General features: G+C 42.2%; 1 protein-coding gene across 2 annotated transcripts in view; it reads right to left on the minus strand.

Annotated features, from left to right (window-relative positions):
• The window catches only part of LOC114650837 (uncharacterized), a 112317-nt gene that overhangs the window by 67435 nt on the left and 18733 nt on the right, over nucleotides 1-26149 (minus strand). For both annotated transcript variants that reach the window (XM_051925679.1, XM_051925678.1), the window contains exon 2: nucleotides 2492-2776. In XM_051925679.1, coding sequence (XP_051781639.1) covers nucleotides 2492-2776 — 285 coding nt within the window. The remainder of the gene's footprint in view (nucleotides 1-2491; nucleotides 2777-26149) is intronic.

Below are 26149 nucleotides of genomic sequence, written 5' to 3' on the forward strand. Positions count from 1 at the left end.
ATGAAGAACTAACAAAGTTACCATCACCTTTTGAACCTGTAAGGCACCAATGTATCTTTCTGTCACCATGTCATTTCTCAAAAGTAAATAATGCCTATGCAGTGGCACTTTGGCACACAAATTCTCGTGAAGCCATACCAGACTTTTCTTTATATGCATAGACCTTCTCTAATGTTAAAATTAATTTACCTAACTGATAATATCTGACCTACTATCAATGATGACTAGCAAGATGTTCAAGTTCACACATAGAAAAACAATGGGATGCTGGTTCCTGGTTTGTCTTAATTGGTCTCAAATCATTGTGACAATATAGAAATAACTAAATTGAGAGTAAAATAGTAAAATAGATTTAAACACTAAGTAAACTATGGTTTTTCCAACCACTTGCTGCCCAGAAAAATCAATTTGTTATGAATCACTGAAATTAAAACAGCATAACCTGAAGCTAATAATCAAATGGCTTTGAGGTGAATAAAGCAGAAGCCACAATAACATGAGAAATACATGAGGACTACACACACTGTGCCAGCTGTACACAGGACTCTTCTATTGCCTGGCAAGGTTGCTGGCTGGAGAGAGTGAGACCAGCACACAACTGAAAAATATGCTTTCTACATACCTGTTCTTTTCACACTAAAAGTGGTGTACAAAGTCTGTCTTTTTCCCATAAAGAGGAAGCAACACTCTAAGCCGTCCTCGGAAACTTTTGTTCCACTTTCTTTCTATTTTTTTCAAATTATTTTAGCTATTTTTAAGTGAGAAAAACTTTTTGAACTTTTTGTACCTCTTCACTGGCTTGCACTGCATAGCCTTCACTAGAAAATGCTACTGGAAGTACAAATAAATAAAAATCCCCTGTGTTAATTCAGGGGATAAGGGTCTCTAGCCTTCAATAACAATCACTGAACATGCACACACATGCAAGGGTATAACTAAAACACTGCAGGGTCAGTAGAGCCAAAAAGAATCACCAAAGTGTTTACTTCCACACCATATGTCTAAACAAAGCCCAGATGTCTCCATATACAGTATTCTCAGGTCAAGTCAAATGGCTTAGCGGCCATACCACATACACTTCAGAGGAAGTCATCCACCTGAAGCTAAGCATGTTCAGACCTGGCCAGTACTTCAATGGGAGACCCTCTTGGAAAAATGTGGGCTGCTACTGGAACAGTGTGGTGCCCTGTGCAATTGTACTGTTGCACAGTTTCAGACTGAACGACCAGGGGATGGGCAAATAGAGTCATAGACAATGATGACTGTTCCAAAAAAAAAACAGAATTCTGATTTATTCCAAATGTACCCATAACTATGTAATAAAGTACAATCTATCTATATATAGGAGTTGAACCTTTTCAGCGTAAACAAATGGAGATTAAGAGGTGACATGACTGACATTTTCTAAACTATGAAATTCAATCAGTGAATCCAGGCTGTTACTTTAAAATTAATTCAATAAGAACATGGGGACACAGTCAGAAACTTGTTATGGGTAAATTTAGCACGAACATTAGAAAGTTTTTCTTCACAGTTAAACCAATAAATAAATGGAGTATAGGGCTTTATGGACTATCAAAACTCAGCTTGATGTTATTTTGGAGAAATTAGGTGGACAGAATTGGTGAGCATTGATGGGCTGAATGGCCAGTTCTTGTAAAAAAATTTCTAATGTTCTAATTTTCTAAACTACTTGATCTGCATTTCCTTTCCATTAAACAGCAAAAAATAATTAAATAATGGGAATTTCTGCGGTCCACTAATGGATAAATATACAATACAAGTACTAACAATGTCTGGTCTAGTGAGAAGCATCCAATTGCACCACAATTCTACACCAGCTGCTTCACAGTGAAAGTGACATCACCACACGTCTATAGCGCATGCTAATGACACTAATCCCTAACTTTAATGTTACCCTTTATCTTAATCATTTATAGTACATACTAACCCACACGATCCCTACCCTTAACCTCCGGTGTGAAACTGCTGTACTGACGCATGTTGCTGTGGCAGACCTGCAGTAATGTATAGTGCCGCTCTGCAGTTGGATATCATTGGGTCTACTTGTCATTGATCTGGGGCATGCCAAACTTGTAATGTGCTTAACACAACTGTTGACTTTCTTCATATAGTTCAATGCATTATTTCTTATAAGTCCTATGAAACCTGTTAAAGCAAATACACTGGAAACAGTCCCTCATACAATTTTAGTTCTATTGGAGAAACTTTATGTTTGAACTTCAGCACTAAAAAGGCTATTTTACAGCCGGAGAGACTTGTTGAAAATGGCTCATGACATTCTTATTTTGTTTTCCAGTCTTTAACATGAGATGCATACTCAAAAAAAAAAAAACTGAAAGATTATTAGAAAAAATTATGACTACATTTTTTACAACATATAGGATACTTAAATTTAGACAAACCTTAATTTCATGACAAGCCTCAATTTCATTGAATGACAGTTTATTTTATAAAACATTACACTTACCAATGACTCTGAGGTTGAACATATCGTTATTAATGCGTCCATTTTGGACAATTTCCACTTCATATGTACCACTATCCTGTGCTTGAAGATTTTTGAGTTCAAGTGATCCATTATTTTTATAAAGTATTACTTTACTTTTAAAGATTCCATAATATTCAATATTGTCTCCATTTAATTCTGCTACTTTATCTTCTTTAAACTTCCATGTAATTTCATCCATGTTACCAGGGAAATCTGGAGACATAATCACCATGCCATTCTTCAAACCATAGACCAGTCCACCTGCTTTGAAATAAAAGAAAGAAATTCTTTAGGTTTTTGAAATCCAAAATATAATCAGTACAATTCCAAGCAGTCAAAGGCTCTAAGACATTTCTCATTGGTGTTGATGAATAATTCAAATAACCATTTTTCTTTTAAACCTTGTTCTTTGTCCAAATTTCATACCTTTACATATTTTGAGCAACGCTAAGTCTGGAGATGGTTTTGTGGTTGGCTGCTAGTGGAGCTAAGAAATACATTTAACACATTTGGTCTCAGTTTAAACTGTGAAACTTTAGTGGCCTACTCTGCTGTGATATTCATGCAGATTCATCAGCTTCACGCAGCAATTTTAAAACATTTCATATTTTTGCTTTAAGTACTGTAGCCAGATTTGCAAAATAGCTAATGATTAAAATGATACTACGATCTGTAAGCCTTGTTCTTTTTACAATTATGTTTAGTTATACTGTACATACAGACATTTTAGTAATATACTGTGCTCCAATAAATAAATAAGACTTGCTAACTGAAAGAACAAGTAGAACATTTTTTCCAGGTAGTTCAAACAATGTGAGCATTGTAAAAAAAAAGGCTTAAATTCTCTATATTAAAGGGCTTTACGCACCAGAAGTTAACCTGAAAATGTATTTGGTAATGGACTACAGATGGCCAGCAAAAAAGGTTTTATTGTGATACCAGAGAACGTATTCCATATTTTGTGATGGTCAGTAGTTAGAATGTATGCCTACCTTTGGAAACAAGAACTGTCATAAGGGTATAAAGACAGTCACAGCCTGCAGAAAAGGACAGACTGAGGACATCCTCTCTAAACCGTGCCCACAATGATACACCTGACACCTCTGAAGATAGACATAGAATTGTTGAAGGCCCCAAAGAAGAATTGTAAGACAATTGTACTGTTTCACAGTCTTAAGTTAAAAACCATGGTTAAAAATAAGTCTTTTATTTCTTTTATATGATTCTAGCGATGGCGCAGTGGTAGCGCTGCTGCCTCGCAGTGAGGAGACCCAGGTTCACTTTCCGGGTCCTCCCTGCATGGAGTTTGCACGTTCTCCCTGTGTCTGCATGGGTTTCCTCCGGGTGCTCCGGTTTCCTCCCACAGTCCAAAGACTTGTGTGTGTGTGCGTGTGTGTGTGTGTGTGTGTCCTGCGTCCTGCCCGGGACTGGTTCCTGCCCTGTGCTGGCTGGGATTGGCTCCAGCAGACCCCCGTGACCCTATGTTTGGATTCAGCAGGTTGGAAAATGGATGGATGGATGAATGGATGATACTAGCCATCCCCCTCGGGTTCGCCTGCGTATTAGTGAAACAGGACAGTGTGTAGGACCCCACCCAGCTTTCTACTCCTGACGTCACTCTTCCCCGTCCTCTCGGACCACAGCCTCTGTCTCGGAATAGCGCAAATATATCGCTCCTGCAAGTGAACTATGATTCTTAGTGCAATGAGAGAAGTCGCAAAATCAAGCTGAGTGTTCAAGCAAATTATAGAAAAAAAAAGATCTAAATCCGTTAAGTAGTTCTCTTGTGAAAAGCAGACAGACATACAAACGGGTCTAAAAACTATAAGAAACTTGGACCACGAAATTTTTAAAACCGTTTTTTAGTCAGCACATATGGGCCAAGAGTAACCTACTGTACATTCCAAATTTCAAGTCCCAAGTCCTCATGGTTCAGGAGATTTTGTGATGAGTGAGTCAGTGGTATTTGGCTTTTTTTCTATATATAGATTTCTCTTGTTTTAATATTGTTTCTCCACTGTGGTTATTAAAGTAATTCTAAAAGAACACATTCCTGGAGTAAATGTGCCCCCTGCTGGATAAAAGAGCAAACTTAACTACAATAATATAGAAGTACCAGGGAGCTCGGGACCATATCCTACTTTTTATTTGTTCCAAAATACACAGATTGAAAAGAGTAGTTCTGGTCATGAGGAAGAACACCATGAGAATACACACTAACCAATTATGGCAAAATGTTTGATTATTGAAACTTGTTCACATTAAGTATGTAAAGTTGACAAAATATATCAACAAATCTAATCAGACAGATAACTAAATGGCAAAAAAATGTATCCATCGCACTACCTTTTTTCAGTAATACATATGAGATATTTACACTTGAGTCCAGTCCTTCCTACCTCCATGACAAAACCTTAGGAGTGTTCAGTGAGCAATGTAGAAGAAAGAAGGAAAATAAATACGAACCAAATTAATATAAGATGCAATTTTTACACTCACTTCAACTTATTGTTTTCCTCAGTGGACAACAACACAATTTTTGTACATAAAACCCACAACATGCTCAAAGCAAAAAAAAAAAAGAGCAGCATTCCTCAAAACAGTTTCTGTGACTTTGCTGATATCAGGAGTGTAGGGTAGGAGTTATGAGGAAAGATTAAATGAGTTGCACCTTTTCAAGTTTAAGCAAACAGAGATTAAGAGGTGACATGACTGAAGTGTTTAAAAATATAAAAGGAATAAGTACAAAGGCTCTTACTTTAAAATGAGTTCATAAAAAACACTGGGGCAAATTGGAAACTTGTTAAGAGTACATTTCACATAAATATTATAAAGAACCTCAGACACAAGGAATAAGTTACCGAACAGTGTGATAGAGAGCAGGACTTTAGGGACCTTCAAATCTCAGCTTGATGTTATTTTAGGGAAATTAAGTGGATAGAGTTCTTGAAATTTTTTCGGTTGAATGGTCTAGTCTTTTTTTTTATAATCTTTTTATACTGCTCTAATTTGTTAGTGTACTTGGTCTTTTCTCCCTTTAGACAGCAAAATATATTTTTATTGAGGTTTCTGTTACCAACTAAAGAAGAATATACAAATACTAGACTAGTGACTTTACAGTAGAATAGTCACAAGTAATACAACCAGACTGCCTTACGATAATCCACACTTTGAATGATAATGAAACCACATTCCAAACATTCGCCTACACAGTCATATGTACAGAAACGAAACTTCATTAAAATTACTATTATAATAAAGTGAGTGAGTCACACAAACATTTACAGATGACAACAGTACAATCAAATGAGAGCTTACCTTAGAGAACTTACAACCTCGAAAAACTCACATGCACCATGCACATGCACGTAGACCAATCTAGCACCAGTATTTACTCACTAAATGTGACTAAAACACAGACACATGCTTTTAAGAGATATTACATTCCAACCCTTAGACTATTTGTGATATGACATCTGTTAGAATGCTTTTTTATGCAGGTACCAATAAACTGTATCACAAACTTTGACATGCTGCATAGATTATTCTCATTTTTATTAAAAACCCCAAAGACGAAAAAAAAAACTGTTGATACTTTTCTCAAACTCTAGCTCTTATGGTATCCTCATTTTAAAATATATATTTATATGACAAGCATGTTCTGGGTACTTTTAGGTAACGAAGAAAGAAGTTTTGCAGTAAATACTCACTAATCGTGGTGCAAGAAAGTGACGATGTGTTACATGTTGACTTTGTACACATGACACCAATGATCTTGTAAACTTATTGTAAGACACACATGATAAGCACACAGTAAGACTGGCTTACTATTCCAATTAAAGTGATTAACACACAATGAAGAAAGAGGCAACTTACAAAAATTGGAATTAATGAACACAAAATCTACACAACACAGCATATCCATACATCTGTATGATCATAAGAAATATAAATAATGCTGATCAACAAGTTGATCCTCACTTGCATCAACTTGTTGTACAAAATGTAACAAAATGTTCACAGGGCCACAGTCCTCTCGACCAAATGAACTGCTCACATCAACAACACTGTACTACACACTTTAACTGAGAGCATAAAGCACTGTCTGTGTATTCATTAGGCATAACACTATCCAAGGCAAGCTGGACTTGAGGTGAGTCTCCTTGGGCTGGCTGGTTAGGATATGACCCTGCTTTTATGGTCCTATTTGGAAGGCTCATACCCATTTTTCTATGTTTGGGACTCTTAATCCCAAAAGGTAAAGAGTTGGAATGAAATCTGACAGGGTGAAGGAAAAGTCGTCTGGTTAAGAAAGAAAGAAAGAAAGAAAGAAAGAAAGAAAGAAAGAAAGAAAGAAAGAAAGAAAGAAAGAAAGTAAGTAAGAAAGAAAGAAAGAAAGAAAGAAAGAAAGAAAGAAAGAAAGAAAGAAAGAAAGAAAGAAAGAAAGAAAGAAAGAAAGAAAGAAAGAAAGAAAGAAAGTTACAGGTGAGCAAATGTGTCTGCCACCCCATCAGACAGAAATAAACAGGTTCAAACCAATGCATAGAGGCCCAGATGGCCATATGAAGCCTTTCTACTGAACGCAGACTAAAAAGCTTTCTTGTTTTGTGTCCCTTATTTACACTTCAAAATGTATTTAATTAAGTAGCATGTTTATTTAACAAAGAAATAATGTATTCATTCATTCGTGCAGCTGGACAGATAAACTGAGGGTGTACTCACACTAGCCACGCTTGTTCTGTACTGTGCCCATGCGTAATTGTTCCCCCTTCCTACTCCCCCACTGGCCTGTACTCACACTGTGCTTAACGCTCTGGGCCCGGGCGTGCTTTCGTCATGACCATGCGACTTCGGGTAAAGCCATAACAAGATCTGAACACAGAGTGACTGCATGCATTTTTGTAGAGCAGCATAATGCTCTACCCTCTTAACAGATTTATTGAGTGTGCAGTGCAGTGTTTTGCTGTTAATCGTACTGCAGGTACGAGGAGATTTTTTTGGTGACAAATGATGTTATGGGAGAAATTTGCAGCTTTTTTGCCAACTACAATTCACATTCATGTGTAAGGTGAGAAAAAAACTGTTTTTAACTCAAAAGATATTGAATGAAATGAGAATTTTGCTATCTGACATGTTGCATTACTAACATCATGCCTGTTTTCCATGCTCGGGCACATTTAGCGATGACACTGTTCCCGAATGCTACTGATCCGTGCTCGGACCCACGTCTTTCAAGCAGGCCAGGGCATGGTATGTTGAGCCATGCACAATAGTCAAATGAACTAGACTTTGCAGGGTTACATGTGGACAAATGTGCTCGGGCATAGAACAAATTGTCAATGTGATTATACCCTAACTGTTATTTGTGACTAGATGTAAAAGAAAAGTGTATGGGCAATTTAACCACTTTCCTTCTTTAATACCATACTACATTAAAACAATTAATGTAATCCAAATTTGATTTAAAATTGCTACAAACCACAACTCTCTTTGCATTAGCAGCCAAAAGAAGAAGAACATTCTGGATCTGTAAAAATAACTACAAGCCAGTAATACATTTCTTTTTTAAAACTAATAATACAAGTATTTTCCATCCAAATCTACCAGATTCTAACATGAAGATATCAGGGGAAAGGCAAAAATCAAAACCAGACACAAAAAACACAAACCAGACACAAAAAAGATATATATATATATATTCCAGCCATACTCCATTTCAGAGGACATGTGCTATAATTATAAAAAAAAAAACCAAAGACCTGTTGCAGCTTTGTTACACAACGCTAGCCAGAATAACTTGAATATTTTAAAAATATATTTTTAGTTTTGCTGTACATAAACTTGTGAAACTGAAAAAAAGAAACCATATCTATTTTGTTAAGTTCAGACAGAACATCTTATACCTATCCTCTAATTTCCTCATTTCAATGTTTAAATGTTCATTTTTAGTACACCTCACTTTCCATTGAAAATGCAAAAGCAACATGTTGGGTGGGTCAGACCTGATCAGAGTATTTACAACAACAAACCTTGTGTAATTCTGGGGAATTCTGAGATGTTACTGAGTCATCTTGCCCCAAGGTTATTCCTATATTATCTGCCATTACACTGTAAAAGGAACTCCTTCTGTGCCATATGTCCATGATGGATCCTCACTATGCCAAAGACACTTAAAGTGACCCACCTATTGATCCAGAGATTCTCACCACATTATACCATTATAACCTAGCAACCTTGCCCAGGAAACATATTAGGGATGTTTCCAATTATGATCTATTATGAGTATGTCCAAATATTCCTAAGCTGAAGGAATTTTTGGTTTAGACCTCTTAAGTCTCTCTTGTTATTTTGCAGACTGCTTTTCATTTTGTTTCTCCTCACAGGTGGCGCAATGGTAGTGCTGCTGCTTTGCAGTAAGGAGACTGTGGACGATTATGGGTTCGCTTCCCGGTTCCTCCCTGTGTGGATAGCGCTTTGAGTACTGAGAAAAGCGCTATATAAATGTAATGAATTATTCTCCTTTTAGCTCACAAACTTTTTGTTTCATTTTATTTATTTCGCAATGTCATTTTGTTTATCATATGGGTACAATTTTTTTTAACATTGCTAAGATATAGACTCCCACTGAGATGCCTCAGCTCCTGGAAGTTGTGTTGCATGATGTCAGTGATGTGGCACTATTTAAACGGGCATTGCGTATCATTCAGTTGTCCAGATTTGTGGATTTTTTCAAAATCTTTAGCATGTAATTTACTGCAGTTATTTCTGGTTATACAAATCCTTCATTTTTTCTTTATAACTTTGACTTTTAGTTGTCTTTTGAGTTACAATAATATTAACTTGAAGAAAGAGGGGCCAGACATTCTAGGAGAAGATCAAGGAGGTGTTTAGCGAAGTGTGGAAGGAATACCAGGAATCTGGCATTATAAGTAAGGAAAGAAACCTCAATAGGTAGACCTCAATGATCTGTCAGGTTTATTGATTTTTCCTTCGTTTTGTCTAATTATTTTATACTTATTGATTACCCTTCCTAGTGTGCTGATTTTGTATAAGAAATGCCTCCCTTTCTGTTTATTTCTTGTCTTGCTGCTAATTATTTTAGACTGGATGATGGTTAAGATCTCCACATACTGGGCACAGTAGATAGCAGTTCTGAAGCAGACTGTTCTTAGCTGCACAAGCCATTTAGACCTGAAGAAGTATTGACATTTGGAAAGGACATTTTGAAATATCAGTATTTAGGGGTTGAAGCACCCTCTACAATAGAGTAACTAAATACCCCAAAATATCAAAAATTCCGTGGCAGATTTGATTGAAATTTGGTGACATTATAGAAAAAAGAAAATTAGCTAACGTAGTTCTCAATATTTTGTCAGTATCAAAACTGCAATGAGTGGGGTATTCTTAGATAGCATGTTCTTTTTTTCGCCTCAGCTCCGGGATATCGGGTGTGCAGGTCATACAAATTGTGGTCATCCAAGGGAATGACTGCTCCTGACAAAAGATAAATGTTTGGGCGTCAACCCAGCCATCCCAATTATTTCAGTTCTCAATAAGGTGTCATTTTGTTTAAATTCTCAACAAAAAATAAATGCACAAGGGTATGAAATCAACAAAAATACTGCCTCTCAAAAGGTTCTTTGCTATTAAATTGACTGCTCAGTCAAGAAGTGTTGCCTTCTTCCGAGTGGTCAAGCTTTTATGGTCCAGGGACTAGAAGGGTGGAGTCATTTGCCCTCACTGGGCGGTTTCTCAGCACTGTGAAGGAAAAGTAAGACAACACAGTTAGCAGCAGGGCATGTGTGACAAAGTGAACACTTCAAGAACAGTGCGTATCTGTGATATCCTGTAGTGGGAAAATGACCCCAATTTACACTCGGGACATCTGATAGATCATGAACCGAACAGGACCAGTGGAGAAATTAGAAATTGAACAAAACTGACGGGTTGAAAGGTGCAATTTTATTTACACACTGTGCTGTACAACAAATACACAGAAGTGTCAGGCAGGCTTTGTGTCACTGTCCTTAAGTACTCAGACTCCATCAAAGAAAATAAAAATAAATAAAAACAAATGGGAAAAAAAAAACTTGGTATTTACTATATGTCCAATGCACGTCCACAGTTCTCTATACAAAAACTACACACATACACTCCAAAAATCATGGCAGTATTTCTTTTTTTTCTCTGGCTCAGGAAGCTCCTCAAATGGGGGAAAATTAAAGTAAAAAAATGCACATGATAACAAAAAACAGTCAGTCAGCCATTCTCCAACCCGCTATATCCTAACACTGGGTCACGGGGGTCTGCTGGAGCCAATCCTAGCCAACATAGGGCACAAGGCAGGAACCAATCCTGGGCAGGGTGCCAGACCATCGCAGGACACACACAAAGGCCAACTGAGAATCGCCAGTCCACCTAACCTGCATGTCTTTGGACTGTGGGAGGAAACCGGAGCGCCCGGAGGAAACCCACACAGACACGGGGAGAACATGCAAACTCCACGCAGGGAGGACCCGAGAAGTGAACCCAGGTCTCTTTACTACGAGGCAGTAGCGCTACCACTGCGCCACCGTGCCGTATATACAAAAAGAAAAAAAAACTGCACCAATCCCCAAAGAAAAAAATAACTCAATGCACAAATGTACATATACCTCCACCAAAATTATCACTCGGAGATATATTCGTACAATAAAATATATATATATATTTACAAAGCCGTCAAGTAACACAACTGCTCCTTCAACAGCTCAGCAGTGCTTAACCCTACCTGGCCTTTAGGTCCACTGACGACCCCTATTGACCGGCAACTTCTTAGATGAAACCGGAAAGATTATCCAGCCAATCTGCCACCCCGTCTACCCTACGCATCTGTCCAGATTGACGCTGGCACGTTCGCTACACGCCCCGAGCAGCTTTCAGTTCAAAAATCGAACCCCTGCCGGTCGCGCGCATTAGCTCCCCCTCATACACCCCTTGTACGGCCAACTGCTATACTGAGCTCAAGCACACCGCCAGTTGCCCAGTCGCCAGTAAGTAAACCTCATTTATTTAGCATACGGGATCCCCCATCTCTGACTCAACCTCGGTTACAAAGGCAAATGCTAGCCTTTTCTTTCTGACGCGCCGCACCTTAAACCGCCAGCGATTGGCAGACTGCGACGTCATCGGCATGTGAAACTGAACACCTGCGGAGGAGTCCGTACTGGCCGTTATACCGGCTCCACAAGTGCCAGATTGTATTGTCAAGTGATCTTATATTCATAAACCATAGAACAGGGAGATGGGAGGGGGCAACTTGGTGGTAAAATGCATGCTATATTGTGGAGAACTTGTCAGACTGCCCCCTCCAAGGTCATACAGTGATGTAGCACTGCTGTCCAGTTTGGAAGAAAAAACACGCCAGTGCTGGTACAGCACACCAGCCCATTTCAAGCCAAATCAGTTTAAACTCTCAAACAGCTCACTAAAGAGGTCCACCATGCAGAACATAGAGGACATGGACATTGTGCGTTCATTCCATTAGCCACTCAAATGGGCAGCCTTTAAAAGTCAATATTGTATTTAATAAATTAAAGGAAACTGTGATTCAGTGTATATTGATTTTGATCTAAACACTTCAAAACTTTGTAAAATTGCAAAATTATAGATAAATGTGTTTTACTTTACTTTACAGCACCTGCCATAGAATTAATATAACCAAAATTGTCATTATTCCTGCTAATTAACTGTTTGAATTTAAAAGAATACGGTTTCCTCTAAAAATGTGTTTTCCTGTGACCATTACTAGGAGGAAAAGCAGGAATTGATTGATCTATGGCAGAAATGTTTTACTTATGTGCAATTGTATGTAGCGGGATCAAGAGTGAGGGGCGCGGTGGTTATGTGGTACTACTGATGCCTCACAGTATGGACATCGGGATTTACGTCCTGTGTGGAGTTTGCATGTTCTCCCCGTGTCTGTGTGGGTTTTAACTGGGCTCGCCAAAGACATACATGTTAAGTGGATTAAAGCAGGTAAATTGGCCATGGTGTGTATGTGTGCATTTTGTGATGGACTGGTGCCTGTCCAGGGTTGTTTCTGCCTTGTGCCCTGTGCTTGCTGGGTTAGACGTTAGGGTAGGGGACTGCCAGTGATACTGGCACGCTCTGGTTCACTGAACCAAGTATTATTTACAATTAAATGTTAATTAATTCCATTGCCTTAAGAATATTATTTTATCTCTCATTTAGACCCTCCGGAAATCTCGTTTGCAATATTTCAATCCACTCAGTCTTTTTCCTTAAATGCAGTGTCTTGGTCCAATATGTCTGGTGTTCAATCGGTTCAGGTTACCCACAATGCTGCTCAGGATTAAGCAGGCCCTAGAATATGGGTTCCAGTGAATTAATAATACTAGCCCCTGGGTAGAGAAAAAAATGTATACTCATCCATCCATCCATCCATCCATCCATCCATCCATCCATCCATCCATCCATCCTCTTCCGCTTATCCGAGGTCGGGTCGCGGGGGCAGCAGCTTGAGCAGAGATGCCCAGACTTCCCTCTCCCCGGCCACTTCTTCTAGCTCTTCCGGGAGAATCCCAAGGTGTTCCCAGGCCAGCCGGGAGACATAGTCCCTCCAGCGTGTCCTGGGTGTTCCCCGAGGCCTCCTCCCGGTTGGATGTGCCCGGAACACCACACCAGGGAGGCGTCCAGGAGGCATCCTGATCAGATGTCCGAGCCACCTCATCTGACTCCTCTCGATGCGGAGGAGCAGCGGCTCTACTCTGAGTCCCTCCCGGATGACTGAGCTTCTCACCCTGTCTTTAAGGGAGAGCCCAAACACCCTGCAGAGGAAACTCATTTCAGCCGCTTGTATTCGCGATCTTGTTCTTTCGGTCACTACCCATAGCTCATGACCATAGGTGAGGGTAGGAACATAGATCAACTGGTAAATTGAGAGCTTTGCCTTACGGCTCAGCTCTTTTTTCACCATGACAGACCGATGCAGAGCCCGCATCACTGGGGACGCCGCACCGATCCGCCTGTCGATCTCACGCTCCATTCTTCCCTCACTCGTGAAAACCCCGAGATACTTGAACTCCTCCACTTGAGGCAGGATCTCGCTCCCAACCCTGAGAGGGCACTCCACCCTTTTCCCGCTGAGGACCATGGTCTCGGATTTGGAGGTGCTGATTCCCATCCCAGCCGCTTCACACTCAGCTGCAAACCGATCCAGAGAGAGCTGAAGATCACAGCCTGATGAAGCAAACAGGACAACATCATCTGTAAAAAGCAGTGACCCAATCCTGAGTCCACCAAACCGGAGCCCCTCAATGCCCTGGCTGTGCCTAAAAATTCTGTCCATAAAAGTTATGAACAGAATCGGTGACAAAGGGCAGCCCTGGCGGAGTCCAACTCTCACTGGAAACAGGTTCGACTTACTGCCAGCAATGCAGACCAAGCTCTGACACCAGTTGTACAGAGACCGAACAGCCCTTATCGGGGGTCCGGTACCCCATACTCCCGGAGCACCCCCCACAGGATTCCACAAGGGACACGGTTGAACGCCTTTTCCAAGTCCACAAAACACATGTAGACTGGTTGGGCAAACTCCCATGCACCCTCCAGGACTCTGCTAAGGGTATAGAGCTGGTCCACTGTTCCGCGACCAGGACGAAAACCACACTGTTCCTCCTGAATCCGAGGTTCGACTATCCGACGGACCCTCCTCTCCAGAACCCCCGAATAGACTTTTCCAGGGAGGCTGAGGAGTGTGATCCCTCTGTAGTTGGAACACACCCTCCGGTCCCCCTTCTTAAAGAGGGGGACCACCACCCCGGTCTGCCAATCCAGAGGCACTGTCCCTGATGTCCATGTGATGTTGCAGAGACGTGTCAACCAAGACAGTCCTACAACATCCAGAGCCTTGAGGAACTCTGGGCGTATCTCATCCACTCCCGGGGTCCTGCCACCAAGGAGTTATTTGACCACCTCGATGACCTCAGTCCCAGAGATGGAGCAGTCCACCTCTGAGTCCCCAGGCTCTGCTTCCTCATTGGAAGGCATGTTAGTGGGATTGAGGAGGTCTTCGAAGTACTCCCCCACCCCAACCCACAACGTCCCGAGTCAAGGTCAGCAGCACACCATCCCCACCATATACAGTGTTGACACTGCACTGCTCCCCCCTCCTGAGACGCCGGACGGTGGACCAGAATCTCCTCGAAGCCATCCGAAAGTCATTCCCCATGGCCTCCCCAAACTCCTCCCATGCCCGAGTTTTTGCCTGAGCAACCACCGAAGTCGCATTCCGCTTGGCCTGCCGGTACCTATTAGCTGCCTCCAGAGTCCCACAGGACAAAAGGGACCGGTAGGACTCCTTCTTCAGCTTGACAGCATCCCTCACCGCCGGTGTCCACCAACGGGTTCGAGGATTGCCGCCACGACAGGCACCGACCATCTTATGGCCACAGCTCCGGTCAGCCACCTCAACAATAGAGGCACGGAACATGGCCCATTCGGACTCAATGTCCCCCACCTCCCCGGGACATGGTCGAAGTTCTGCCGGTGATGGGAGTTGAAGCTACTTCTGACAAAAATGTATACTATATCTATATTAATTAATAAAAGGCAAAGCCCTCACTGACTCACTGACTGACTGACTGACTGACTCACTCACTTATCACTAATTGTCCAACTTCCCGTGTAGGTGGAAGGCTGAAATTTGGCAGGCTGATTCCTTACAGCTTACTTACAAAAGTTAGGCAGGTTTCATTTCGAAATTCAATGCGTAATGGTCATAACTGGAACCTCTTTTTTGACAATATACTGTAATGGACGGCAGCTCGATGGCCGTGGGAGGCGGAGTTGAGTGTCACGTCATCACGCCTCCCACGTAATCACGTGAAAAGACTGTGAACGCAGTAGGGAGAAATGAAGGAAGAGCCGCAAACAGCGAAGAACAAAAAATTCATTAAACAATTGAGAAGGGAGCGAAACAATAAGAAGCGAGCGAGTGAAGCATACAAGCATCTTCATAAGGGAAACAAAGCTCAGTGTAAAACGTAAGTTTAAATTAAGTTTATAGAAACGTTCCCGCTGCGGTTTGCAATAACATATTCGCGAGATAAAAGTTTAATGAGAAGACACGAGGTATAAACGAACCACACGCCGTAGCGCAACGTTAGGGGCTTCACCTCTGCCGCTGACGTTCGAGATTCGATTCCCGAGAGGGGATGCAATGAGTGTGTACGCATGAAGAGCACAGAATTAGGGCGAAACACGTGTCGCGTACTGTTTGCATAATTTGAAAGTAAACAATTTCAACCATTCTATGATCTGCTTCTCGCAACTGAAAGACGGCACATGGCGGATGTTAGCCGACTTGCTGACCGCAACATTAGGGGCTTCAACTCTGGCGCTGACGATAGAGATTCGATTCCCGAGAGGGGATGCAATGAGCGTGTACGCCTGATGAGCCCAGAATTAGGGAGAAACACGTGTCGCATACTCTTTGCATTATTTGAAATTAAACTATTAAAACCATTCTATGATCTGCTTCTGGGAACAGAAAGAGGGCACGTGGCGGACGTAAGGCGACTTGCTGACCAACCACAAGCGTAACCTGGCAGGTAACCACCCATACAATCAGATTGTGATTCAGAAAATGAATACCATGAATGTAATTACCACGATCTACATACTGTCAAATAAACGAAACACACGCCGTAGCGCGACAGCTATGAAAAGGGAGGTTCACAAAAAAATAGATCCTTAACAAATTGTTAATGGTATATTTTTGATCCGTTTAAAAAGGTTTTCTTTTCTTCTTAATAAAAAATTAAAAGCAGTACTTCGCCGCAACGAAGCGCGAGAATTTGGCTATATATATCTGCTTCTCGCAATTAAAAGAGGGCACGTAGCGGATGTTAGACGACTTGATGACCAAGCATAAGCGTTACCTGCCAGGTAACCACCCATACAATCAGATTCTGATTCAGACTAGGAATGCAATGAATGTAATTACCCCGATCTACATACAAGGCGAAAGTCTTGCAACATTCAAAGATGATGGTTTGGGATAAGTACACCATAGAACATAAAAGAGCTTATGAAGCCTTGAACCGAAAAAAGCAAGATCTCAGAGATCGTAAAAAAAAAATAGGAATTAATGTCGTTTTACTCGCTGTAGATTTTAGTCAAACATTACCAGTTATTCCACGAAGGAGACCAGCAGATGAACTCAACGTGTGTTTAAAATCCATGCTTCTCCCACGGTCGGTTATATGTCGCGTGTTCTCGGGTAGGTACACCAAAAAATTTATACATTTAAGCATGTAATGGGCAAACAAAAAATGAGGTATACCCGAAGGCACTGCAGTAGTACTCAATGTAACTTTACTTCTTAAATGTTAATGTTTTACTGTTTAATAATTTATACGCTTCTTATATGTTGTTCAAATTCTTTTATCAAAATACCAGTGACAGCGCAATGCACGATAACATGTAATGAATACACCATACGCATCCGCCCACGGCCGCCCTGGTGTGCGCAGATAGGAGTTGATTCTACAATAAAATAAAATAAAGATAAAAAGAGTAATACAATCATCACCCATAAAGCGGATAGCAGACGTGACGTACTATATGTGTACCAGATTTCAAGTCAATAGGTGAAACGGTTTGCGAGCTACAGGTGATTTAAAATCCTGGACAGACAAACGAATAGCCACGGTAGCAAATTATAGAAGAAGATTTTACTGTTTAATAATTTATATTTATATGAAATGTGCTTCTTATATATTACTTCATATTCTCATATGATAATGATGTTAATGTTGTTTATATTGATTTCTATGTTATTGTAAGTGCATGTATGTGTGTATATGTATGTATATATATATAATATATGTGTATATGTATATATATATATATATATAATATATGTGTATTGTCACACATGTGCGCATGGGAGGCAGCTAAAGGGCTTGAGTGACGGCAGTTCTGAGACATACCGGGAGGTGGCAGAGTGCACTGACTCTTTTTCTCTCTTGCCTGCAGACCGTTCCCGGGAGATTCCACCTGGCTCTCGTGACATCATTTCCGGGACCGAGCCAATGGAAGGGGACCTGAATGGCTCCGACCCCTCTGACGTCATGTCCGGGCTCGGTCCAATGGAGAACGAACACATCCCTGATCCTTATGACCTCACTTCCTGTCTTCCCCTTTAAAACCCTGCCCTCTTTCCTAATTCCTCAGTCTGGTTTTGGACTCGTTTGTATGCACTTCAGTGCTATTATTATTCACTTCAGCTTTGCAGCCAAGGATTTCGAGATTATACGGGTGGCTGCCCCAAACCTTTATCAGAGTATGTCTGATTCTTTTACATCTGGCGTAGTCGGCAGGATGAAGACGTCCTGGACGAGAAGGGGACAGGACCTGCAACATATCCAGGTGGGAGCGTACCGGGACCGAGTTTCCAGGCGGGGAGGGTGTCCCGTGGTTCGGGGTGACCCGGTGCAGGCTCTGCCTCCGGCAGACTCTATTAGGCAACCTAGGAGGGCCGGGGAGTATGCGGGAGGGGCTCACAGAATTGGGCTGCTTCGGAAGCGGGAGGCCGGGAGGGCTGTTTGTGCTCTCTCGGGAGAGAGTGCCCGTCTCCCTGTAAAGCCAGAGCCCCGAATTCCACCTAGGGGTGCCCCAGACCGCCAGGTGAGTAGAGTGAAAGCCTGGCGGTTTGACCCAGAGACCCCTCAACAGGCCTTGAGCCTATGGACGAAGGTAGGGCTGTGGTTATGGCCATATGAAAGTACGCCCTACCACATGCTTGAACAGGTGGCTTGCTACCTGTTTTTAAATTCACTACCCCAGCGCTTCACCCAGCTGGTTTGGGGTAAAGATTTCATAAATATGGCGGAGCTCATTGAGCTCGTAGAACAACAAAGGGGGGCCTCCCGACCTGGGAGAGCTGAGCCGCCCCTGGGCCGACCTCGACCGGAGTACGTCCCAAACCCTAGCCTCCCTCTGTACAACCCAGAGCTTGCACCGATGTCCCCGGCGCCGCGGGCGCACGAACCGTTTGGGAATAAGGTGGGATGCAGGTGGAGGGGGAGGAGGGGTTGGTGTGCTCTGTCAAACCCGTTGACGGTCCCGCATACAGACAGGCTGATCGTTAACGGGTATAAAACATCTGTGTTGTTAGATACCGGCAGCAACATATCCATTGTTGCCCGCCGTTTTGTGCTACCGCAACAGTGGGTAAAACATAAGACTGGTATAACCTGTGTCCACGGAGACATCCGCTGGTACAGGACCGCCATTTGTGTCATCAGCTACGGAGGTTCAGTTCGGAAGTTAACCATGGCTGTCCATCCTGGGCCTCCCCACCCGGTGATACTAGGGCGGGACTGGTCTGAAATAAACAGCGGTGAGTCACATACCACTCCTGGGGATAACTTGGGCCTAGTTATAGACGGGGATGAGCCGTCTCAAGCTGCCTCCACGCCGTGTAATCAGCCGGCAGAGAGAGATGAAGCAGTCGGCCTGAGTGACGTGGCTACTCCCGGGCCGTCGCGTGCCAATACGTCATCCACCAGTGCCGCGGCGGAGCGGGAGGACACCACGCCCCTTGAGGTCGGCACCGACCCTCTCTCCCTTTTAAGGTTTCAATTTAGAGAGACGCCAGCTTCCTTTAAAAGGGAGCAGTGGAGTGACGACTCCCTGAAACATGCAAAAAATGCAGTAGTCCTTGTTAACGGCCAACGCACCAACCAGTCCATGCCACAGGGTCCTCACTTTGTGTTGGAAAATGACCTTATATATCGGGTAGCATTGCATGATGGGCAGGAGAGAAAGCAACTGCTAATCCCACGGACCTACCGGCGGCAGGTCTGTGAGTTAGCACACACCCATCTCCTAGGTGGCCACTTGGGCACAGAAAAAACCCTGGAGCGGATTAAGCTCCGTTTTTACTGGCCGGGAGTCAATGAGGAGGTTCGTCGCTTTTGCACTTCCTGTCCGGAGTGTCAACTGCGACAAATTCCAAGAAGGGACCGTGCTCCTCTCATTCCCATTCCCCTGATTGATGTTCCCTTCCAGAGAATTGGGGTCGATATAGTCGGACCTCTAGAGCCCTCAGCCCGAGGACACAAGTACATCCTAGTCCTCGTGGACTATGCTACGAAATACCCCGAAGCTGTTCCCTTGCGCTCAGCTACTTCTAAAGCAATCGCACGGGAGTTACTAGGGGTCTTTTCGCGCGTAGGTATCCCCAAGGAAGTCTTGACAGACCAGGGGACACCTTTCACCTCGGAGACGTTCAAGGAGACTGCCAAGTTACTGAGAATAAAGCATTTAAAGACTGTGGTGTACCATCCTCAAACCGACGGTTTAGTCGAGAGGTTTAATCAGACTCTCAAACAGATGCTACGTAAGGTGGTCAGCGAGGATGGACGGAACTGGGATCAGCTCCTCCCTCTCGTCCTTTTTGCCTATCGGGAAGTCCCTCAAGCCTCCACGGGGTTCTCCCCTTTTGAATTACTGTATGGGCGACAACCCCGGGGCATATTGGATATTTTAAAAGAAGGATGGGAAGAAGAGGCTCTTCCCTCGACAAACATATTAGAGTATATCGCGCAGTTACGCGATAGATTTGGAAAGATACGGCCCCTCCTTAAAAGTCACGTGGAAGAGGCTCAGACAGCACAGGCCCGTTATTATAACCGTGGCACGTCACTCCGGGAGTTCCGCCCGGGGGATCGAGTCATGGTCCTAGTGCCTACCTCTCACTCGAAGTTGCTCACCCATTGGCAAGGCCCCTATGAAGTTAAGGAGAGGAAGGGACTGGTCGACTATTTGGTGAGTCAGCCGAATCGTCGGCCAAAGGAGCGGGTTTATCATGTGAATCTGCTGAAACCGTGGAAGGACAGGGATCCCGATCCCTCCTCCGGCCAGCCCCGCTCGCTCTTCGCTCACACCCCCAGCCTTAACTTCGGGGTGGACTTGAGTCCCCGACAACGGCTGGAGCTGGATGCAGTTATCCGGGCTGTTCAGGAGGTAGTCAGTGAACACCCCGGACGGACCTCTCTGGTAGAGCATAATATTGTGACAGAGCCCGGGGTTGTTGTCCGAGAACGCCCGTATCGTCTTCCCGAGGCAAAAAGGGCTGAAGTGGAGCTTGAGATCAAGCGCATGCTGGAACTAGGAGTAATTGAGGAAAGTTATAGTCCCTGGTCCAGTCCCATTGTGCTCGTCGGTAAGCCAGACGGGAGTTGGAGGTTTTGCAATGACTTCCGCCGGCTTAATCAAGTCTCCCAATTTGATGCCTATCCAATGCCACGAGTGGATGATCTCCTCGAGAGACTTGGGCAGGCTCGATATTTGACCACGCTTGACATGACGAAAGGGTACTGGCAGGTTCCTTTAACGGCCTCCGCGAAGGAAAAAACGGCGTTTAGTACCCCTAGCGGACACTGGCAGTATCGTGTCCTTCCATTTGGGTTACACGGGGCCCCTGCAACCTTCCAGCGTCTGGTGGACAAAATGCATCCGACCTCATAACTCATACAGTGCTGCCTACCTGGATGACGTGGTCATCTATTCCGGCACATGGAAGGAACACCTACAGCAGGTCCAAGCGGTATTGCGGACACTCGGTGAGGCCGGGCTCAGGATTAATCCCAAGAAATGTTTCTTCGGATTAACCGAAGCCAAGCATTTAGGCTACCTGGTTGGTCGGGGTACTGTGAGGCCACAGTGCTCCAAAGTAGACGCCATTTTGAAATGGCCCCGTCCGCGAACCAAGCGGCAGGTCCAAGCCTTTCTCGGGTTAACGGGGTACTACCGCCGGTTTGTACCTCGGTTCTCAGAGAGAGCGGCGCCCTTGACTGATTTAACAAGGAAGAGGGCCCCGAACATTGTGGTATGGACTGAGAAAACAGGCGCTGCATTTAGTGACTTGAAACAGGCCCTTACGTCTGCACCTATTTTGATGGCACCTAACTTTTCCTTGCCTTTCATTCTCCAGACGGACGCTTCGGACACAGGCTTGGGAGCAGTGCTGAGCCAAAGCGTCGATGGTGTGGAACACCCCATCATGTACCTGAGCCGGAAACTGTTGGACCGGGAGACCAGGTATGCAGCGGAGGAAAGGGAAGCCTTGGCGATTAAGTGAGCGATAACTCAGCTGAGGTACTACCTGTTGGGCCGGGAGTTCACCCTTGTCACAGACCATGCACCCCTACAGTGGATGGCCCTGCACAAGGAGTCGAATCCGCGGGTCACCAGGTGGTTTCTTGACCTACAGCCGTACAAGTTTTCGCTCATCCATCGTCGTGGCTCTCTCCATGCCAACGCTGATGCTCTTTCCCGGGTTCACGACCTCTCGGTTAGGGTCGCCCGACCCGACGGGTCTGGGCTAAGGGGGGGGCCTTGTCACACACGTGCGCATGGGAGGCAGCTAAAGGGCTTGAGGGACGGCAGTTCTGAGACATACCGGGAGGTGGCAGAGTGCACTGACTCTTTTTCTCTCTTGCCTGCAGACCGTTCCCGGGAGATTCCACCTGGCTCTCGTGACATCATTTCCGGGACCGAGCCAATGGAAGGGGACCTGAATGGCTCCGACCCCTCTGACATCATGTCCGGGCTCGGTCCAATGGAGAACGAACACATCCCTGATCCTTATGACCTCACTTCCTGTCTTCCCCTTTAAAACCCTGCCCTCTTTCCTAATTCCTCAGTCTGGTTTTGGACTCGTTTGTATGCACTTCAGTGCTATTATTATTCACTTCAGCTTTGCAGCCAAGGATTTCGAGATTATACGGGTGGCTGCCCCAAACCTTTATCAGAGTATGTCTGATTCTTTTACAGTATATATTTATATATATAATATATGTGTATATATATATATATAAATAATATATGTGTATATGTATGTATATGTATATATATGTATATGTATATATATGTATATATATGTATATATATATATATATGTATATATATATATATATATATATATATATATATATATATATATATATATATATATATATATATATATATAATATATGTGTATATGTATATATGTATATATATATATATATATATATATATATATATATATATATATATAAATAATTTATGTGTATATGTATATATATATATATATATATATATATAAATAATATATGTGTATATGTATATATGTATATATATATATATATATATATATATATATATATATATATAAATAATTTATGTGTATATGTATATATATATATATAAATAATATATGTGTATATGTATATATGTATATATATATATATATTATTTATATATGTGTGTGTGTATATATATATATATATATGACAGCAACACTCATAACAATGACAACACAATTACATTGACAATCATGTTACGTTATTTTTAAAATGTTTCCTTTACTTTTTCATAACCTCTTTAACATACTACTTCTCCACTGCGAAGCGCGGGTATTTTGCTATATATGTGTATATGTATATATAATATATGTGTATATGTATATATAATATATGTGTATATGTATGTATATGTATATATATGTATATGTATATATATGTATATATATATATATATATATATATATATATATATATATATATATATATATATATATATATATATATTGTATACTGAAAAGTACTCAGTTGCTTAACTTAGTACTTCTGATACATTCTATTCGGCACTATAACCGAGGCCCTTAGAAAATTACCAGAGTAACACAGCTGGTATAAATATATATAGCTGATCTAGTAAAAAGTGTACATTCTAAAAGAATGTCCCAACTCCTTCCATCTGTCTGTATCGTACTCAGCATCTTTCTTACTAATAGGAATTATTTTAAAGTATCAGCTTATACCGATATACCTTGATTTATCAGCCCAATAAACCATAAAATGTTTTTCTGACCTGACAATATTTAGTATTCATTACAAATCAAACACACTGACAGTGTGTCAGTTTAGCATGACCAGTCATAAGAACAGCGAGTCCTAGCAGGGATGAAAGAAATCCCTGGAAGAAGCCTGCATGAATTCAACAAGAACATTCAAAACTCCATTGAGAAGTCACTTAGGTCCAAGTTATAAAAGGCTTACCCTGTAGCTCCATCAATGTGTCTTTACTGTATATTATACTGCACCTTTCTTAAGGAACATTTTCTTTGGGGAATTGTTGCTCCACAGATAAAGATCTTTTGGTGTTTAGGTAATTGTGGGGTTGCAGGAGTATGCTAATTAGAGTTAAAGGGATCAGTCTACTTTGTTTTATTTTTTCAATTCCGTTATTTTTGTATAGTGCTATTCACTGAATGCATGCTCAGTGCATTGTAACAAATATACACTTGTCAAATGATCACAGACATTACAAATTATTTGCATTGTTATATGTATTCATTATGTAATGTAGTGAAACTTGCAGTGGGTTGGCACCCTGCCTGGGATTGGTTCCTGCCTTGTGCCCTGTGTTGGCTGGGATTGGCTCCAGCAGACCCCCGTGACCCTGTGTTCGGATTCAGCGGGTTGGAAAATGGATGGATGGATAAAAATGTTTACCAAGAGGCCACATCTCAGAGTATACTGAGCACCTACTTATTAAATGAATTCCTGTAGTGGCCAAAAATGTGACCTGAGTTGTGAGAAACCACTGCAACACATTAACTCGCTGAGATGCAATTAATATAAGTAAATATCAGAGCAATAAAATTTCTGCAGACAGTGGCAAAGAGGAAGCATCAGCTGCCCAGCACTGTGGGTAATACTATTAAAGGAGTTGGCTCAGTATTACAAACAGGTTACATACAGGTCCATACAAAAAGCCTATCTTTAAGACTCATGTATATATGTTTTGATGGAGAAGTATAGAGAAGCCCAGAAGGAGTTGCATTGTGTCTTTGTGGACCTGGAGAAAGCATATGACAGGGTGCCTCGAGAGGAGCTGCGGTATTGTATGAGGAAGTCGGGAGTGGCAGAGAAGTACGTAAGAGCTATACAGGATATGTACGAGGGAAGTGTGACTGTGGTGAGGTCTGCAGTAGGAGCGACGGATGCATTCAAGGTGGAAACTACTTGGTGTGACAAATGGGTATCAGCAAGAGTGAAAGGGAAGGTCTACAGGTCAGTAGTGAGACCAGCTATGTTATATGGGTTGGAGACGGTGGCACTAACTAGAAAGCAGGAGACAGAGCTGGGGGTGGCAGAGATAAAGATTCTAAGATTTGCACTAGGTGTGACGAGGATGGATAGGATTAGAAATGAGTACATTAGAGGGTCAGCTCAAGTTGGACGGTTGGGAGACAAAGTCAGAGAGGCGAGATTGCATTGGTTTGGACATGTGCAGAGGAGAGATGCTGGGTATATTGAGAGAAGGGTGCTAAGGATAGAGCTGCCAGGGAAGAGTAAAAGAGGAAGGCCTAAGAGAAGGTTTATGGATGTGGTGAGAGAGGACATGCAGGTGATGGGTGTGACAGAGCAAGATGCAGAAGACAGGACGATATAGAAGAAGCTGATCCGCTGTGGCAACCCCTAACAGGAGCAGCCGAAAGAAGAAGAATATATATGTTTTATGTTTAAATGTATTCCCAAGTTTTCTACTAATTTCAACCCACTACGAGGATGAGAGTTAATTACTTGTAACATTGTCTGTTACAGCTCTGTGATGTCATGCTGGCCTTACAAAGCATCATGGGACAATGGAAAAAAATGTTAGTCTAATCTGGCCAGGCACCAAATTTCCTGGAAAATATTTTCGACAAACAAAGTCACTGGTGAACACTGCACATTCTCTGTGAAAAATGGTATGGCGAATTCCGCCAATCAACTATGTGCTACCATACTGTATGGTAAGAAAAGTTGTCTTTGCCATGTGAATCTGCAGTCAGCTGTCTCTTGCACTTTACTCGTTTTATTATCTTTACCCGCTTTCTCCTCCATTAGCTATAAAAGTTTGACTATGCTCAACTTTAAAATATTTATGAAGCTGGCCTGGCCATAAAACTTAACTTTTATGATACACTTGGCCAGATAGTTTAGCACAACAGACTGGAACACATGGTTTGCTGATCTAACTAATGGGTATATTTCAGATGTCCACTTACTGTATGTGAAGGCCACTTTCATAAATGTAAGTGTACATGGAAAAAAATCTCTGCCTTCACCTGTTTACTGAGTAGTTGCAATAATATATTTCTGCTCTGCTATATGAAAAGATACAGTAAATGGAGGTGCTATCTCTGGAGAGCAATGTAGGTTGCTAAACGTCACTTCTAGGATAAGCAAGAAACTGAATATCAGAGTATGTGTGATGCATGTAGAATTTATCAGTGCTCATTTACAAAATATAAAATTAACTCTCATTAAATTGAATTAATGTTTTCTCCCCCCCTTTCTATGAAATTGATTGTGACAACTAAGCTCCTGCTAAGCAAGTTCCTGCCTTTTCTGCTTAAGATGACATAAAGATGATTTTTGAACAAGTCAGAATATGTTTTAAAAACATGTAGTGAACAATTAGCAGGTGTTTTACAGACATTTGAATGATGTTTAATTTGCTGTTCCCACCTGCTTCAAAAGGACAACAATTATCCCTATGCCAAAGTAAACAGACGTGGACCGGCTCAAT

The sequence above is a fragment of the Erpetoichthys calabaricus genome, chromosome 4 (assembly GCF_900747795.2).
Source record: "Erpetoichthys calabaricus chromosome 4, fErpCal1.3, whole genome shotgun sequence".
NCBI classification, from domain to species: Eukaryota; Metazoa; Chordata; class Cladistia; order Polypteriformes; family Polypteridae; genus Erpetoichthys; species Erpetoichthys calabaricus.